We start from the raw sequence: 17,056 nt of genomic DNA, 5'->3' as shown, positions 1-17,056 counted from the left end.
CAATGCATGTTTTATTTTTAGGCATAGGAAGAATTAGTGAAGAAATTTAGCCAAAATATTTTTCTTTTTAAATTACAAAACTCACTTTGTTTATCTAACCTGACTTTTTTTTTTCAATTGAGAATCTCGCTCTCATTGATTACATTGTTCTGATTAATTATTATAATTAAATTAAATTAATATTTATATAATTTTAATGAATGTAAAATATTAATTTAATAATGTAAATTGATATTAACACTAAAACTAATAAATTAGTACAATTTAGTGCTGTTTAAATGACATTTTTAGTATATTTGTATAATCGATTCAAAATTTTCTTACTAATAGCTTAATATTTTTATTGAAATTAATTGTATATTAATTTAAATATTTTATTAATATTAATGGTTTGCATTATTTTTACACAAGGATTTGAGCACCTTTTTCCCTTAACATTCTATTTTTATTATCACAGATTTACCATAACCTTTATTTTTCTAATTTGTAAATTGGAACAAATTTGTGGTCTTTCTTTAGTAATTTATACGGCTTAATTTTTTTTCAAATATATATATATATATATATATATATATATATATATATATATATATATATATATATATATATATATAAATTTTATATATATGTATTACATTTTTCTTTCAACTTAGACTATCCTATAATTTAGAGACGAGTAACTCTAATAATTAGTCTTTCAATTCAAAATTAATTTATGAATTATCATTTAATTTATACATTAGTTATACCAAAAAGAGTACCAAGCTCTTAATTTATTTTTTTTTACCAAAGCATTAAAATTAGTTTATAAGTTATTCATATACTAACTTTACTAAAGATTCTTAATTAAAAAGTGAGTTAAGAAGAGTTATTATCTAATCGTAGGGTGGTAAAAATAAGTTATACTTATGGATTGGCTCAACAGCTTGTAAAACTGACAAATTGGGTAGAAGTTTTTAACTCTTCATCCCGGTTTTTTATCTCTAATGTCCAACTTGTCAAATTGTAAGGATGAAAATGCATGTGGACTTGTTCCATTTCGGTGCGTCTCACATAAAATTAGAAAAATTATAAGTTAATCTATTGAAATTATTGACATTGTTATATTTATACTCATCTAATGATTTTAAATCATTCTTGTTATTTGTGGGAGATTCCAAAAACATTTTAAAAGTATCAATATGAACATATAAAATTTAATGAATATCAAATACATAAAATATATGAAAAACAAGTCTAATTACGTAATCCTAAATAGAATGGACGCATAGATTTATATGTAGACATAGTATTTATTTATATATGCTCATATGAACCCTTCTCATAATGAGAATGTATATAATTTCATTTCGGTTAAATATGGTATAGAATGAATTTAGAATCATGGAATTGACTCGATCATTATGTTTTCGATTCTAATTCTAAGTTCATAACTCTAATCCATTCCCAATTTTGGCAAAGCATATATACTAATTATTTGATTTCAGTTACTAAAGTAAGAGTTGAACTAATAAATAGATTCTAAAAACTAAAAATAGATATCCTAAACTCTTATATATATATATATATATATATATATATTATATTATATGGGGGAACATGCCCGTGTAACTCTTATAAATTCCGCCACAACTTTTGTTGTAAATTCCATTTAATATTAAGAACATTTTTCTTTTGTAATTTGAATTTATGCAAACTATACGAATAACACATTTGTTAGAAAAGGTTCATATTATACATTATACACAATACTCTATGGAGAGGAGAAAAGAAATTAATATTTTATTGCATAAAGAAGTATATCATTTTAAGTGATTTTAAGTTTGAAGACTAATACCAAAATAGTAATAAAGTTATTAGAAAACGATTAAAAGATTTGTTAAGAATTATGAGAATTAATAATTTTATTATTATTTTGTGTAACTAAACCTTAAACTCACACACTAATAATAGTATATTTTAAATCTCGTGCTTTTTTTTACCAACTTCATTGAGCAATTGAATGTTCTTATTATTGTGTTAAAAATAGGGTTGACAATTGATCGAATCAGGTTTAGATAGTCAATACAAAAAAATTACAATTTATCTACAGATTATTACATACAGATTTAAATTCATAGATAAATCAGGTGTTACATACGGATTTTACCTACTAATATATAAAATTGCATTACATACAGATTTTTTTCGTATATAAAACAAAAAAAAATTCTACCAATTTTTTTTTAAATAAAATCAGTATGTAAATAAATGTGTTAGACTTGAAAATTTTTACAGATAAAAAAAATAAATTACCTACCGATTTACATACGGATCTATAACAATTAATTAAAAATTAAAACCCTAAATGTTAAGTTTTACTCTCGTGAAGTCTCGCCCTCACTTCTTGAAATTTTCTCACTCACGCTCATTCACATTTACTAACAGGGAAGAAGAACGTCTCGTGCTTGGCCATCGTGCAGACTTGAGATATCTTCATTCGGGCGGTAAGTTTCCTTGTCTTCTTCCCCTAAACCCTCTTATTTATTCATCCCATAAATTTCTAAATTTTCTCAATCATGCTTAGTCACAGAGAAGAAGAATTTCGTCTGTTCTTTTCTCACTCACTCACCCTTGTTGGACATCGCGCTCATCTGGGAGTGTTATTCGGTCGGTTGATAAGTCTCCGTTCAAACTCTCTTTTCTGTTCATCCCCTAAATTCCTAAATCTTTCAATCTTTAAATCCCTAAATCCCTTTCTTCTTTTGTTGAGAATGGAACAAGTACTTATGACATATAGTACTAGTGCTTATGACATGGACCTGATGAAATTGAATTCTCCGTGAAGATGCGAAGTACCAATAGTTAGACAGTAAGACCCATTCTTATTGCTATGTGCGTGAGTTTTGACTTGAGAGATTCATCCAATCAACGGCGGCGGAGCATAATAGAAGCTGGGAGGGGTCCGCGGAGGGTCATGGCCGCTCCAAATATTTTTGAATTTTTTTTTAAAATATATATATTTTGAAATTTTTGAATTTTTTTAAAATTTTTTAAATTTTTTAAATTATAGGTAGTATATTTTATAAATGAATGAAAATTAATTTGTTTGTCTTTTTATTTCTTTTATAAAATACAATCAATTAATGTTAATAGATAATAAAACATAAAATTAAATATATAAAGAATAGAAATATTTAGGTTTAATTAACTTTTTAGTCATTATTTTCATCTAAATATATCAAGTTGATTCTCAAGTTTTTTCTACTCTCAATTTGGTCTCGACTTTGAAAAATTGATGCAATTTGGCCATTCTCGTTAAATTTATTAAAGTAGATCAAAGATTTTCATCAAGATTGATTAATTACACCAACACAAACTTTCTTTATTTACAACTTTAAGTTTAATGAAAAAACATTGATCCATTTCAAGAAATTTAATGAAAAAGAACTAAATTGCATCAGTTTTTCAAAATTCAGAACCAAATTGAAATTAAACAAGATTGGAGGACCAACTTAACATTTTTGAACTAAAACAATAATCAAAAGAATAATTAAACCAAATATTTATTAAGATATTTTTTATGTCATTTCTTGTTGTCTTGTTAGTTTTACAAAAATTGTACTCATTTCTGACTCTCATATATTTTTTTTAAGAAAAAAGGTAATTATTTTTTTTCTCATTTCTCAATTTGTCTTATTTCTTTTTTGAAGAAAAGAAAAGTAATTCTCTTTTATCTTACTTAATAATGAAATATTAATTTAATAGTTAACATTGTTTTTTTTATCTCTCCTTTAGTATATTCATTTTTTATGAATATAGAAGAAAAAATGTATTATGTGTTTTTTCATAATCGATTTTTAATTGTAACTTAACTATACTATTTTTTTCTTTAATATTTATGCTTCTCAATCTTTTTAGTAAGGTATGATAAATTATTTTTAATATTATTTTAAAAATAGGTATATTGATGAAGAATAAAAGAATAGATTCATTATTCAAAAATGATAAAAGTGAAGCTATTTGTGAAGATGGAAACAAGATAGATTATATTTTTCACAACATTAAACTAAAGATCAAATTATTTAGTTAGAGGAAACAATTTTTAAAACATTATACTAATGATCCAACAATTTAATGATAAAAGAATTATACTATTTGGCCCCTCCACTTGTGGTTAAGATCCGCAACTGCATCCAATGGAGCCCACATTGACCACAAGCTCGGAGTTCGATGAAACATTAAATATCAGCATTAAGAAACTGGCTTATTAGACAAATAGTCGACCCGTACCAAAGAAGATCACTCGTTATTCACCTTGTTATTTGTCAGATATAGGGATGTCAAAAAAAATTCGTACCCGCGGGTATCCGCGGATAAAACCCGCAACGGGTAAAAAATGGATTTTGTAAATGGATATTCACGGGTAACGAGTACTAGTATTTTTAATACCCGTATATTAACGGGACGGGTACGAGTATCATAATATTCGTACCTATGGATATCCATACTCGCTATACTCTAATTTAAATTAAATAAAAAATAAAAAAACATGATTAAAATATTAATATATTAATTTTGAATGAGTTATTTTTTATCAATTAGTTTTGAAAAAAAAAACATTTCTTTGTAAACTGCCATTCAACACTATTTAAATGAGTCATTTGAACTTTATTTGAGATTTATGAATATTATGTATTGTATTTTATTTGAATTTAAAATATTTTGTTAAATATTTATTTTTATTTTTTGTAAATACCCGCAGGTACCCATGGGTACGAGGTGAATATTTATCCAGCGAATAAGATACCTGTATCCTACGTGCCCCATTGACACCCTAATTAGATACTTGTTTTAAAAAAGATTTGTAGGTTTTATAAAATCCACTGTATCCGTGAATAGTCAAGAATTACTTAAAAAACTATTTTATAAATTGTTAAATTAAAATCTAAATAAAATTATAAAAAATATAATATAAATTAAATTATAACTTTAATTAATTTTAACTAAATAAAATATAAATTAAATTTTAATTTCAATTAAATTTAACTTAATAAAATATAAATTAAATTTTTATTTTAACTTTTTGAGATAATAGATATATGTGGATATAAATAATATGATAACCCCCTATTTTTTTATAAACAAATATTAAAATATATGTTACCTATTAATCCCAATTATTTGGTGCATATTTTATTCGTAAATATTCACGAAGACTAATATTTTTGTTATTCATAAGAAAGATAATTACTTATATTATATTGAAAAGACAATGTAAGGTTGAAGTATGTAATAATGTTCCTCCGTACAATTACACTCAATATTTCTCTGAATTATTTCATTAATTTTTTATTTACTTGTGCATGTTAAATATTAATAAACTATTGAAATATACAAATCTATCTGAAACAATACAGTGTATTAATTTCAAGTGTTTAAATATACTACTTCAATGTTACTTTTATATTTTTTATGTGTTCTTCGATGACAAAAAAAAAAAAAAATATATATATATATATATATATATATATATATTTAATATCATTCACATTATTTATATCTTAGCGCATGTTAAAAATCAATTAATACGTTTTTCTAAAACATCGTCAACTTTTTAATCATCATATAATAAATCATTGAACATTTATAAAATTTTAATTTCAATAAATTACACATATTAGTATATTTTTGTGTAATTTCATTCAATATTGTATTAAGATAGCAACAGCAATAAACACCCATGTTCAAGATTTACTCTAATTTCAAATGAATTGAATTTTTTATTTTCAGAATTGACTTTACTATAACAACATGAACAAACACCCATGTTTAATCATTTCTTGTAACGTGAATTGACTTTTATCGTAAATGTCTGTATTATTATAACATGCACATCTTCGGCAGTATAATATTGTAAGGGTTAGAAAATATTAAACAAATAATATTATTAATAGTAAAAATATAAAATAAAATAATAATAATAATTAGAACAATGATAATATTAAGGCATATATAAATTAAAAATATTAATAAGATATCTAAATATAATAATAATAATAATAAGAGATAAAAAATAGACGAAGAAAGGATAGAAAGAATTTGGGTTGAGACACGCATAATATTATTTTGAGAGAGAAAATGATTCATTAGATTAATCGAGTGCAGTGAAGGAACTCTGAAACCTTATGAATTGAACACCACTATTTTAAGAGAAAAAAAGAAGAACATTTTTAAGAAAACTTTAGTGCTAATGTTTGTTGTTGTTTGTTATATATTTTCTCATGCACCTAGATGACATTTATAGATAATAAAGAGAGATAAATGAGTAAATTGTAATAAAAAATATAATTATTAACAATAAATAACATTAACTTATAAAATTAAAAGTCCATAAAAATATGAATAACACTAAAATTTTTACTTTTATTATTTATTTTTTAAATCATATTAAAATATTTCTCACAATAAATTCAGATTGACATTAAAATAAATAAGTACACATAACATAGTTAAGAAAGCCAATTTAGAAAAGCAGTAAGTGAATCATCTAAGAATTGGATAACACAATCTTGAAAATAAAATATCAATATTTGTTAACTGTAACGGTGGCCTCTGTTGCCACAACTGTAAAACCAGAATGAACAAGACGTATCATCATCTTTCATCACTGCTAAATAACTAAATCAACTTACTTATGTTTAATTTGTAGCTTGAAATAATTTCACAGTACATAAATTCTGTAAAACCTAGTAACTCATACAGTTTAATTAAACAATTTAAAAATCTTTTAGGTGGTAGAAGTTCTTAAAGATAAACCATGCAAACATCATAATAGTTAAATTTTCATATCTAAAAAAATCAATATTAAGATTATGATAATGAACAGACTTTTTTTTTTCTAATGACAGATCATAGTAGCAATTTTTCACAGTCAACACACTTTATTTTCTTCATATTCCTTCAGTACCAGACAGACCAAAAACATGATTATTTATTTTAAAATCTCTCAAAGATACATAAACGAACCGATGAAAGCACACATTTAAAAACAGCAAGTTCATATTTGTCTTAAAGTTAAATGAAAAGAACAATACAGGGACAACAGAAACTGCGACTCTAGCGAACATGTTTAGGCCTAACTTCAATCCCTTCAAGAATGAAACCGTGTTTCCACATATTGCTGGTTGTTTCCTTGATTTTCATATGCAGTTCATCTTCTTCCATGCCTGAATTGAAGAACTCTCCCATCTCAATCTCCAGCCACCCATCTTTTCTCTCACTGGGACGTTGCAGTCCCAGGAAAGTCTCATCCTGTTCGTCAACTTCTAAGCTGGGATCCAAACAAACATTTCTGGAACTGCTACTGCCTCCAAGAACCCCTACTGATAACTCCACAGGATGGTGGTGGAATCCGCTGGCATCGATCATCTTGAACACTAGAAAAGCTGCGTAGAGAGTGTTTGGGGACAAGACACGGATGTTTATCTTCCCATCGATCTCTAACCAGCACACAGCATAAAGCCTCGCAACTTCTTCAAACCTGCATGCTTGGAACCCAACAACACAAGAACCGCACCAAATTAAAGACATGCCTTATAAAGAATCAAATTCATGATGGAAATAAGAAATTGTTTCGGTTATGTTGAAAGTGCCACGTCAGAGACAATTTCATAATATATAAATAAATGCAAATTTGATCTTACAAGCTGGTTTTATGGAATTAAGTTAGACTTAAATTCCATTAGCATAGGATCATGTACTCTCCTTGTCTCCAAGTCAGAATCCGAGTAATACTTAGTTCATCAAAGATTTTTATAATGATAAGTTGGATAGCTCGTTCAATGATAAGTCGGATAGCTCGTCCAATGATAAGTTGGATAACTCATCGAGTGGTAAGTCGGATAGGTCGTCCAGTGGTAAGTCAGATAGCTCGTCCAGTGGTAAGTCAGATAGCTTGTCCAATGGAAGTCGGACAACTCGTCCAATGATAAGTCGGATAGCTCGTCCAATAGTAAGTCGAATAGCTCGTCCAGTGGTAAGCCGGATAGCTCGACCAAACTGTAAAGACGTTCCTGTACACAGGCAGATGGCCCAGTGATATGGCCCAACAACCGCCGAAAAGGAGGAAACTTGGCGCAGAAAGAACGCGTAAAATAAGTAGTAACTGACAAGCAAATATCCTTGAATTTTAGAAACAATCCCTGGCGAGATTTCAGGAGAGAATAGTGGAGAAGTGGGTAGGTTAATTAGCTATAAATCTGACAGCAAGATAACAATTGCCTGAAAGATTTTATATATACATAAGAGATTAAGGAAAAGAGAGTGAATTTTTTGGGATGAGCAAAAAATAGAGAAGAGAAAGTCGAGAGAGTTCCTTGACGACAATTAATTATCATAGTTCTGATTTTGATACGAAAGAACAAGAGTCATCGTTTAAAAATAAATATAGTAATGAGATTTCTATTTCTCGGACATATAATTTCGTCCGTTATTAATCTGGTATCAGATCACCCAAGTTAAATTACGCCATTATTAACTTTATTTCACGATATCGGTACTACAATGAGGTAGACTCCCTGAGACTAAACAAAAAGCAGAGTATTCTACGGTAAAAGAAAAGGAAAAGTGAACAGAAGCTTACCTGGACTGTGGCAAGTTTGTCCACTTCCAATATTGAGAAGTGCCACCCCATATAATGTGGAGATCTCTGGCGGAAAGCATGAAACACTTCTTCCCACTCCTCTTCTCCAATTGAAAACTCTGCATGAAGAAATTCAGTGACACGACACAACGCAAGACAACACTGTTTCACTTCCCAGACAATGGATCAAACATTGCGTTGCATACCTTTTTACCCTGATCGATGATTGTGGGGTTGTCGGAAAGAGCGTGATAGAGAGCCTTCTTAGAGGTAGAGGAAGGGATGGAGGAAGAGGGAAGGAAAGAGGAGAGATCGGAAGGGATAAAACGATCCCACACAGTGTCGTATTCAGCAGCAGAAGCAAAGGCCTTGGAAACGAGGGAGAGGTTAAGAACATCTGCAGGAGTGGCAGCGTAGGATAATATCTCTGCGATGCATCCTTCAGGCAACTCTTCCTCCTTCATCCTCTTTCTTTTGGTTGGAGAAATCAACTATGAAGGAAGAAGACTCAAACTTCAACACGAGGTTGCTTATTATCGTTCATTTCCTTCTATCTCAACATCGCCCAAGTCTTCTTCGTCAACTACTGACTCAGCCCGTACATTAACTCTCTCAAACTATAAGCGTGTTCTTTTAGATTTTCTTAAGATGTTTCCTACTACATCCTTTGACGTGTTCCTATCCTCTCTCATTTAAATTTCACACTATTTTTTATGGTTTTTCTTTTTATGAATGACCCTGTATTCTTGAACTATATTTTCAGTTGATGACTTTAAACTTTTATATTTTTGACGGAATAGCATTGAGTTCTTTTAGGTAAAGATAAAATTAAATTTTAAAATGTGAAAGTTAAGAGATTTATTATCACAACAAAATTGAATGTATTAATTATATAAAAAGACTTGGATTTTCAGAAAATTTGAATTTTTGTTATAATAAAAAGTATATTCTTGACAAAATATTATTTTAGAGCGAAAATAAATAGTTATAAAATATAGGATTAAGTTTCTTAATCATCTTTTACATTTTTATATATAGTTTTAGTACAAATATAAATGTAAATACAGGTAAGAAAGATTGTGACTTTTACTTTAAATTTATGTTTAAAAAATTAATTTGTTTATATATAATTTTATTTGAGTTTTTATTTAGCATATTATGTTTATATAAAACAAAGAAAATCATTGTTAATTTATTAAAAAAAAACAAACAAAAGAGTTAAATATGTTTTAAATTCCTTAACTTTCATTTGAAATTGTATTTGATTTGTATCTCAAACTTTGAATAATTTTCATCTTCAAAATTATTAATGATTGAATGTAATCATCGTGACAAAATGACATTAAATATTGGTATAATTACTAATTTGGTCCTTTAATAGTTTGGTTTAGGTCTTCATATTTTTTTGTTGGTTCAATTTAGTACCCAACTTATTTGAAAGGGTTCAATTTGGTCATTTATGTTAAGTTGGAGTTAATACCGTATCCGTACCGGACACGTGTCAAACCGCGAAATTTTTTAACTTTTTCATTTTTTTTCTTCTAAAAATGTATAATTTGCCACATGTCAGGTTACTGTCATGGCACGTGACAATTTACAATCATGACACATGACAATGGTATAATTTGTTTTCAATTTAGTCCTCTATTAAAAATTTTGGTTCAATTTAGTACTCTAATTATTTAAAACGATCCATTTTTGTCATTTCCAAATTGAGACCAAATTAGTAAATAAGTTTAATTATAACTTATATATACATATTAAAATAATTGTTTTGAATTTATACATCAAATCATTACACCTAAATATTCAAATTATTTTATTTTTTACAAGTGTAAAAAATTATAAAGGTAAAAATATAAAAAATAAAATAATTTGAGTATTTAGGTGAAGTAATTTGATGTATATATTAAACAAAATATTGTAACATGTATATATAAGTTGTAATTAAGTTTATTTACTAATTTGGTCTCAAATTGGAAAGAACAAAATTGGATTGTTTTAAAAAATAAGGGTACTAAATTGAACAAAAAATTTAAAATAGAGGACTAAATTGGAAACAATTTTTACCATTGCCACGTGTCATGACTGTAAACTGTCACGTGGCACGATGGTAACCTAACACGTGTCAGATTATAAATTTTTAGAAAAAAAAAATTAAAAAAAACCTAAAAAAAATTAAAAAATTTCACAGCTTGACACGTGTCCTGTACGAACACGGTGTTAACTCCAACTTAACAGAGATGACCAAATTGAACCCTTTTAAATAATTGAGGTATTAAATTGAACCAACCAAAAATATGAGTACTAAATCGAACTAAACCAAAAAATTAGGAGATCAAAATGAATAATTATATCTTAAAGATTTGTTGATATCACAAATCACGTTGTCGATGTGTGTTCACATGTTGACTTGCGTGTTCATGTTTGTGTCCTTTTCTCCTGTTCATTTTTTCTCCTTTCCTCCTTCATCATCTATATCCCCCCTTCACACCCTCCTCCATTGATATGTCGACGTCACCCATTTTTCTCCTAGTGCTCCTCCAACCATTCATCCTAGGAAGTGGTGGAGTGCATTTTCAGTGGCCTTCGATAGATGAAAGCGAGATCCCTTGACCGGAAGACATAGACTCTTCCCATTATAAAAATATGCTTAATTATAAATTGAAATTGGAAGACATAGACTCTTCCCATATAAGAATATGTTTAATTATAAATTGAAATAAATTCATCTATAATTTTGATTTACCAACAAATTTTACGTACAAATATTTAAATTTTAGTTACTAACAATAATGTTCATCACTAATTACAATTTTAATTATTGACAAAATTTTTGTTGGTAAATTAGAATTTTAATTACCAACAAAATTTTTCATCAGTAATGAATTTTGGTAAAATTCGTCGATAAAACTCGTTGATAACTTATAATTTCGTTTATTGATAGAAAAATATGTCACTAAATTTTATTATTAAAAGGGCGCTAATTTTTGGTTTGGGCTTTGATTATTTCATTATTAAATTTGTCGATAAATATATTGGTAATTGATTTTTTTTAAATCAATTAGTAAATTTGTTGATAATGATTTTTTTTTTCTAAAATTTTTTTGTTAATTAATAATTGAGTTTGTTGAAAATCCATCAGTAAATTCGTCGACAACTTAATTTTTAGACTTAGTCAGTAAATCCATCGATAAATTCGTCAGAGAAATGGTTGCCAAATTTCCATCCAAATTCGATGAAATGTGTTTATAAATTAGTTGAAGATGAGTAAAGAAGAAGAGAAGGAGAATGAATAATAAGGATGAGAGGAGGAGTGGCGACATCTCTACAGCGACACAACGACAAAGCAATAATGGAGGCCATGGTGATAGTGATGGAGGAAGAAAGGGAGGAGGAGGTGGAGGAAAAAGAGAGAAAGAACGAGGAGGAACCACTGTCATTAGAAGAGGAGTCATCAAAGGAGGTGGAGAAAGGTGAAGGAGAAGAAGACGAAGAAAAAGAAAAAAAAAAGGTGGAGAAAGAAGAACTAAATCACGATTTTATAATGAATTTTAGTGACAATCACAAATCTTTCCGTAATAATTAACGTATAATTATCACTGAATTTTTTCTATAAATAATTAAAAATAAATAATTACTTATGAATTTGTGGTTTTTGATAATTATTGACAAACTTTTTATCTATTAAAAAAAGTTATCGTTGAATTTTTCTAATGAATTTTGTGTTGATGCTAAAAGTTATGACATATTTTAGTGATTACCGAAAAGTTTTATCTATAAATAATTTCGTTTTTTATAATATCCATATCCTGGAGTCTCTCTTAATAAACCCGATTTTCTTCCTTAAAATACCTTTTTTTTTCAAAAAATAAATAGAGTAAAAATAACGCATAGATTTTTATATTAATTTGTCTCTTCTACTTAAAACATGTTTTCTTTTTTGTTTTCATTAAATTTCATTAACTCTTAAGTTGTGTTCTTTTGGGTGAATGTACTATTCATGAGAAATGGGAAGAGATGATTAGGATGTGAGTAGTATGTTCTTTTGGAGGTGATACAAGGTGATGGGAGGAGATGATTAGAAGGATTGACTGAAAATTTAATCTCACCATCTATAGTGAGATGGGAGGGTGACACAATTGGATTTACCAAATGACCCTTCATTATTTAATTTTGGTTACATGTGATCTAACGGTTAAAATCAATACACGTGGTTTTAGTTCACTTTCTTAATTCTATGTTAACGATAATAATTTATTATGGTTATAATAAAAAATTATTACTTCTAAACTTACTATTAACAAGAAAAAAAGTTTCCATATAAATTAATTATTTTTCACCTTATATATTATATTTATTTTTATATAAAATATATTGTATCATTCATTTTTTATAAATATTTTTTATATAATTTTAAGCATTCAATAAAATTTATAAAATAATTTTAAATTATTTATATATAATTTTATATTACCTATAACAATAGGGACATTTTGGTAACCTAACTCTTTTTTTTCTATTAAAAGTTAAGTTATTTTTAATATATCACATCAGTGAATTCAGTCACAAACTTCACTCTCTAATTTATTATAGAATTATCTCTGAATCACTTAAAAGAAACAACACCAACTTCACCCGCAAATCCTTACTATCTTTTCTTCTCCCTCTCCATCTAATCATTCCTTTCAAAAGAACATAGCCTTAGACATGTACAAATATTTTCTCCCAATAACCGATGAGTTATTGTAGTCATAGAATATTAAGGACTTATTATTGTTGACTAATAGATTTCACAAATTTATAAACTTTAAGAATCAAAGTCTGTGTATAGTGGTGGATAGATAGGGGTTACGAATATTTTTTCCCCCATATTATTATTGCCAAATTTTGAGTAATTAGCATAACCTTTCATTCACCAACTGCTGTAATTGTTAATTAACTCTTTTCATATCTTAATTAAAGAAAACCTACGAATATAGTCAACCAGATAAAAATTAATAGATTAAATAACCAAATATTTTTATTACAAAAGTTAATAACAAAAAAATAAGAATGATACTTTTTTATCTTATGCAATTAATAAAGAAATGCGATATATAATATTAGATCAAAACCATTTTCTTACGAGAATGCAAATTAGTTTACCACGATGAATTTCATTTCATGATAAAATTATCAAAGAGACAAAACTAAATTTGTAAGAAATTCTGTTCTTCTTTTACTAAAAGGAGAACAGACTGTTTTATGAAAGAGAAGAGAAAAAGACAACTATTTTTAGCCTCTTTGAATGGTTGAAATGAACCACGTAAAAAAAAAACATATATAGTAGTTGACGTTAACCATATACCTCTGACGAAAAACGATAACCATACGTATGTTTCTATGTAAAATGGAGAAAAGTCAAAATATGACCTTAAATAACCAAATGAAAACAAAGGAAACGGTTATCATTAACTGATTTTATCCTAAAAAAACCTGAAACTTGATTTCCACATATTTTGGAATCCATCTAAAACGACACCTCGTGTTCAAGTCCCCTCAAATCACCCACTTTTTCCTCATTGCAGGAGATTAACCTTGTCGTTTATGCATAGTTTCACCATCCTTTCTTCCTCCTCTGGTCATCTCTTCAGCTTTCTTGTAGTTTCTGCTTCTTTCACAGGACAAGGGTCCTTCAATGTCATTTGGGGGGCCCTCGTTCTTTAGTTTTGCTACTTTCTGTTCATTGATTCAACCTATAGTTCAGTGAGAGAGATATTTTTGTCATCGTTTCTGCGTCAAAGTAAATTTGTTGAGAAGTTTTTGTCAAATCTTCCACCATAATTTCTTCCAGATTCTTTATTTGGTATACACATTGTGAAAGGTTATAAGCATGAATTGCTTCCCTTGTTGTGCACCTAAGAAAAGCCTGAGCAAGAGGGAACATGATGCTCCAGCACCAGCACCGGAACCTGAAGCAGCAGCAGCAGCAGGAGGAGCACCAGCACCAGCACCAGCACCAGCACCAGCACCAGGTAAGATGGACCGATTTGATAATTAACCAAAGATGAGGTTAATTTATAAATGATAATAAGAATGACTAAGGGTGACAGAATATAATAGAAGCTTGGCATGAATGAAAAATTGAATATGGTAGAGGTTTTATTCGCGACTTAAAACATTGTGGTACGTGTTCCATTGGCATGCAGAAATAAAGAAACAAAAATCAGATGATCAAATCTCAGTTGATCCTGAAAATATTAAGGTAAGGGCTTTCACGTTCCGTGAGCTAGCAACAGCAACAAAGAATTTCCGACAGGATTGTCTGTTGGATGAAGGAATTTTCGGGAGAGTATACAAAGGAGTAATTCCTGCCACCGGCCAGGTCACATATAAGTCTTTGAATTGTTTCTTTTTCTTTGAAGTGCGAAAAGAAATTCTCAATAATTTCTGATTTCCTTTTTGTTTTCTTTGGATCCATCTCTCCAGCTTGTGGCCGTGAAGCAGCTCGATCGAAATGGGATCGGTAAGGAATTTCTGGGTGATGTTTCTGATCTAAGTCTGATGCAGCATGAGAATCTGGTAAATCTCATTGGTTATTGTGCCGATGGTGATCAACGTCTTTTGGTTTACGAGTTGTTTTCTGGGCGCACTCTTGAAAGCCGTCTTTTTGGTAATTAATTACCCTTTTCATTCTTTCCTCAATATCTTTCATTTCATCAGATTTTTTATGTATGTTGGTTTTCTGAGTTAGAAGCTTCAAAATCTAAAACATAGAGAGCATTTGTGTTGTGTGGCAGAGAACAAAGAGGATGAAGGACCACTAAGCTGGTTTGACAGAATGAAAATAGTTGCGGGTGCTTCTAAAGGGCTAGAGTACCTACATGAGAGTGCAGACCCTCCAATTATATTCAAGGATTTGAAAGCATCGAGCATCTTGGTGGACAATGATTTCAAAGCTAAAGTCCGTGATGTTGGAATGGCCAAGCTTTTTGGTGCAGACAAGATGAACAACGGACCTCCAAGACTCATGGGCAACAATGGTTACTGCGCTCCGGAGTATGTAAGAGCAGGTCAAATCAGCAAGAAATCAGACGTCTACAGTTTCGGAGTTATCTTGCTGGAGCTCATTACCGGACGAAGAGCCATAGACACTACCAGACCAAATGAAGAGCAAAATCTAGTTGCATGGGTAACATGTTTTAACAGAATGAGGTTTCGTGTAATACAAGGATAAGGATGTCTGATATATATGTGATTGTGCAGGCAACACCCTTGTTCAGGGACCCGAAGAGATATCCAGACATGGCGGATCCGGTTCTTAAAAGGAATTTCCCAGATAAAGATCTGAATCAAGTTGTTGCAATAGCATCCATGTGCTTACAGGAGGAAGCAGAAGCTCGACCTTTTATCAGTGATGTTGTAACTGCTCTCAGTTTTCTTTCCGCTGCTCCTGTTGCTGCGCCAGCACCACCCAGTGCTAGTGAAAGCGAAACTGGATCAGTATCCAGAAAGGGGAGCCGTAGATCATCAGTAGATGGTGACGGGCAACTTCCGCCGGCGGTTTCCTCTAAAAACAGTCGCAAAGGCAGCAAAAAATCTTCACTGAAACTGTTAAGCCAGAAGCTAAGCCAAAAATCCTCTGGTGATGATTCTGGGCGGAAGAGCGGGAAAAAGTCCCACAAAGATCCAAGCCAGAAGAAGAGCAGCAGAAAATCTTCCCTGAGAGGTTTAAGCCACAAGAGCAGTAAAAAATCGTCTAGCAGAAAGAGTAGCAAAGACTCGGAGGATGGAAGCGTTTCCTCAAGCTGCCGTAGCAGCAGTGTGGCATCAGATGATGAAAGGTCCATGTCAGCTCGTAGCAGCATGAGGCTGTCACAAGGGAGTGATCACTCTGACTCAAACAACAGCAGCAGAAGGACAGAGGATGCCGACCATAACTTGCTAGATCGTACAAGCACCATGGAATCTGATGTGGGAAGTGGTCACCCTTTTGACCAAAATAGCAGCAGTGGATCAAGCGTTTACTCTCGATAAATAAATTATCAACCTTGGTACCTCTTGTGATGATCATCACCATGGACAGCCATCCATGCTTGTTCTTTAATACCTTGATTTCTAATTTTGTGCCGCAGTCTGGTTGTTGCTAACACAACCGTTCGTTTGAGCTATATATACAACATAATATGTGGGTTCTTTGATTTTTAACACTCATTCTTCAAAATCAAGCATCCTTAATATTTGTCTGTTGTTCACTAGGCCTATATCTATTGTTTCCACAACTAGATATATAGTAGAGATATCCTGAATTTCACTTGGGCAGCTGTTGCTTGCTGCTATTCCAAGTGAGATTCCAGCTTGTTTTATATCTAAATAAACTGAACTTACATATCAATCTTCTTATAATGGCTGCGTTACAATTAATACTGTCTAAAGCAACGTTCTGTGTTA

General features: G+C 29.8%; 2 protein-coding genes and 1 long non-coding RNA gene across 4 annotated transcripts; 2 read left to right on the top strand and 1 right to left on the bottom strand.

Moving 5' to 3' along the window:
* Positions 1-2,323: 2,323 nt before the first annotated feature.
* Positions 2,324-2,826, top strand: LOC146884827 (uncharacterized). The gene is made up of 2 exons (XR_014996729.1): positions 2,324-2,486; positions 2,567-2,826. It is a non-coding gene; the product is annotated as an uncharacterized LOC146884827 (long non-coding RNA).
* Positions 2,827-6,955: 4,129 nt separating this feature from the next.
* Positions 6,956-9,256, bottom strand: LOC114189822 (F-box protein PP2-B10-like). 2 transcript variants are annotated; one of them, XM_085676119.1, is made up of 3 exons: positions 8,830-9,256; positions 8,624-8,742; positions 6,956-7,529 (listed from the first exon to the last, which is right to left on the bottom strand). In XM_085676119.1, the coding sequence occupies exons 1-3, from the start codon at positions 9,018-9,020 to the stop codon at positions 7,099-7,101; spliced, it is 741 nt and encodes a 246-aa protein (XP_085532245.1). In that variant the 5' UTR covers positions 9,021-9,256; the 3' UTR covers positions 6,956-7,098. The 2 variants fall into 2 exon arrangements, with proteins under 2 accessions (XP_085532245.1, XP_027934323.1); XM_028078522.2 differs by having other exon boundaries at positions 6,956-7,522; positions 8,830-9,251.
* Positions 9,257-14,165: 4,909 nt separating this feature from the next.
* LOC114190896 (putative serine/threonine-protein kinase PBL25) lies at positions 14,166-16,813 on the top strand. The gene is made up of 5 exons (XM_028079966.2): positions 14,166-14,640; positions 14,815-14,990; positions 15,095-15,278; positions 15,406-15,797; positions 15,872-16,813. Exons 1-5 carry the CDS (start codon positions 14,499-14,501, stop codon positions 16,640-16,642), a joined length of 1,665 nt encoding a protein of 554 aa, XP_027935767.2. The 5' UTR covers positions 14,166-14,498; the 3' UTR covers positions 16,643-16,813.
* Positions 16,814-17,056: the final 243 nt, after the last annotated feature.

The sequence above is a fragment of the Vigna unguiculata genome, chromosome 7, assembly GCF_037176805.1.
Source record: "Vigna unguiculata cultivar grain cowpea cultivar isolate G323 ecotype 2 chromosome 7, ASM3717680v1, whole genome shotgun sequence".
In the NCBI taxonomy this organism is placed as follows: domain Eukaryota; kingdom Viridiplantae; phylum Streptophyta; class Magnoliopsida; order Fabales; family Fabaceae; genus Vigna; species Vigna unguiculata.
The sequence above is the reverse complement of the archived record's forward strand: the minus strand, read 5'-3'. Positions and strand labels throughout refer to the sequence as shown.

What these genes read in the sequence shown, in the direction of transcription:
- LOC114189822 (XM_028078522.2), bottom strand. Translation starts at nt 9,087, where the DNA reads ATGAAGGAGGAAGAGTTGCCTGAAGGATGCATCGCAGAGATATTATCC. An exon ending in TCATCGATCAGGGTAAAAAG is followed by an intron (nt 8,743 to 8,829) that starts GTATGCAACGCA and finishes TTCTTCATGCAG; the next exon opens with AGTTTTCAATTGGAGAAGAG. An exon ending in ACAAACTTGCCACAGTCCAG is followed by an intron (nt 7,523 to 8,623) that starts GTAAGCTTCTGT and finishes CCAAGCATGCAG; the next exon opens with GTTTGAAGAAGTTGCGAGGC.
- LOC114190896 (XM_028079966.2), top strand. Translation starts at nt 14,499, where the DNA reads ATGAATTGCTTCCCTTGTTGTGCACCTAAGAAAAGCCTGAGCAAGAGG. An exon ending in AGCACCAGCACCAGCACCAG is followed by an intron (nt 14,641 to 14,814) that starts GTAAGATGGACC and finishes ATTGGCATGCAG; the next exon opens with AAATAAAGAAACAAAAATCA. An exon ending in AGCAAAATCTAGTTGCATGG is followed by an intron (nt 15,798 to 15,871) that starts GTAACATGTTTT and finishes GTGATTGTGCAG; the next exon opens with GCAACACCCTTGTTCAGGGA.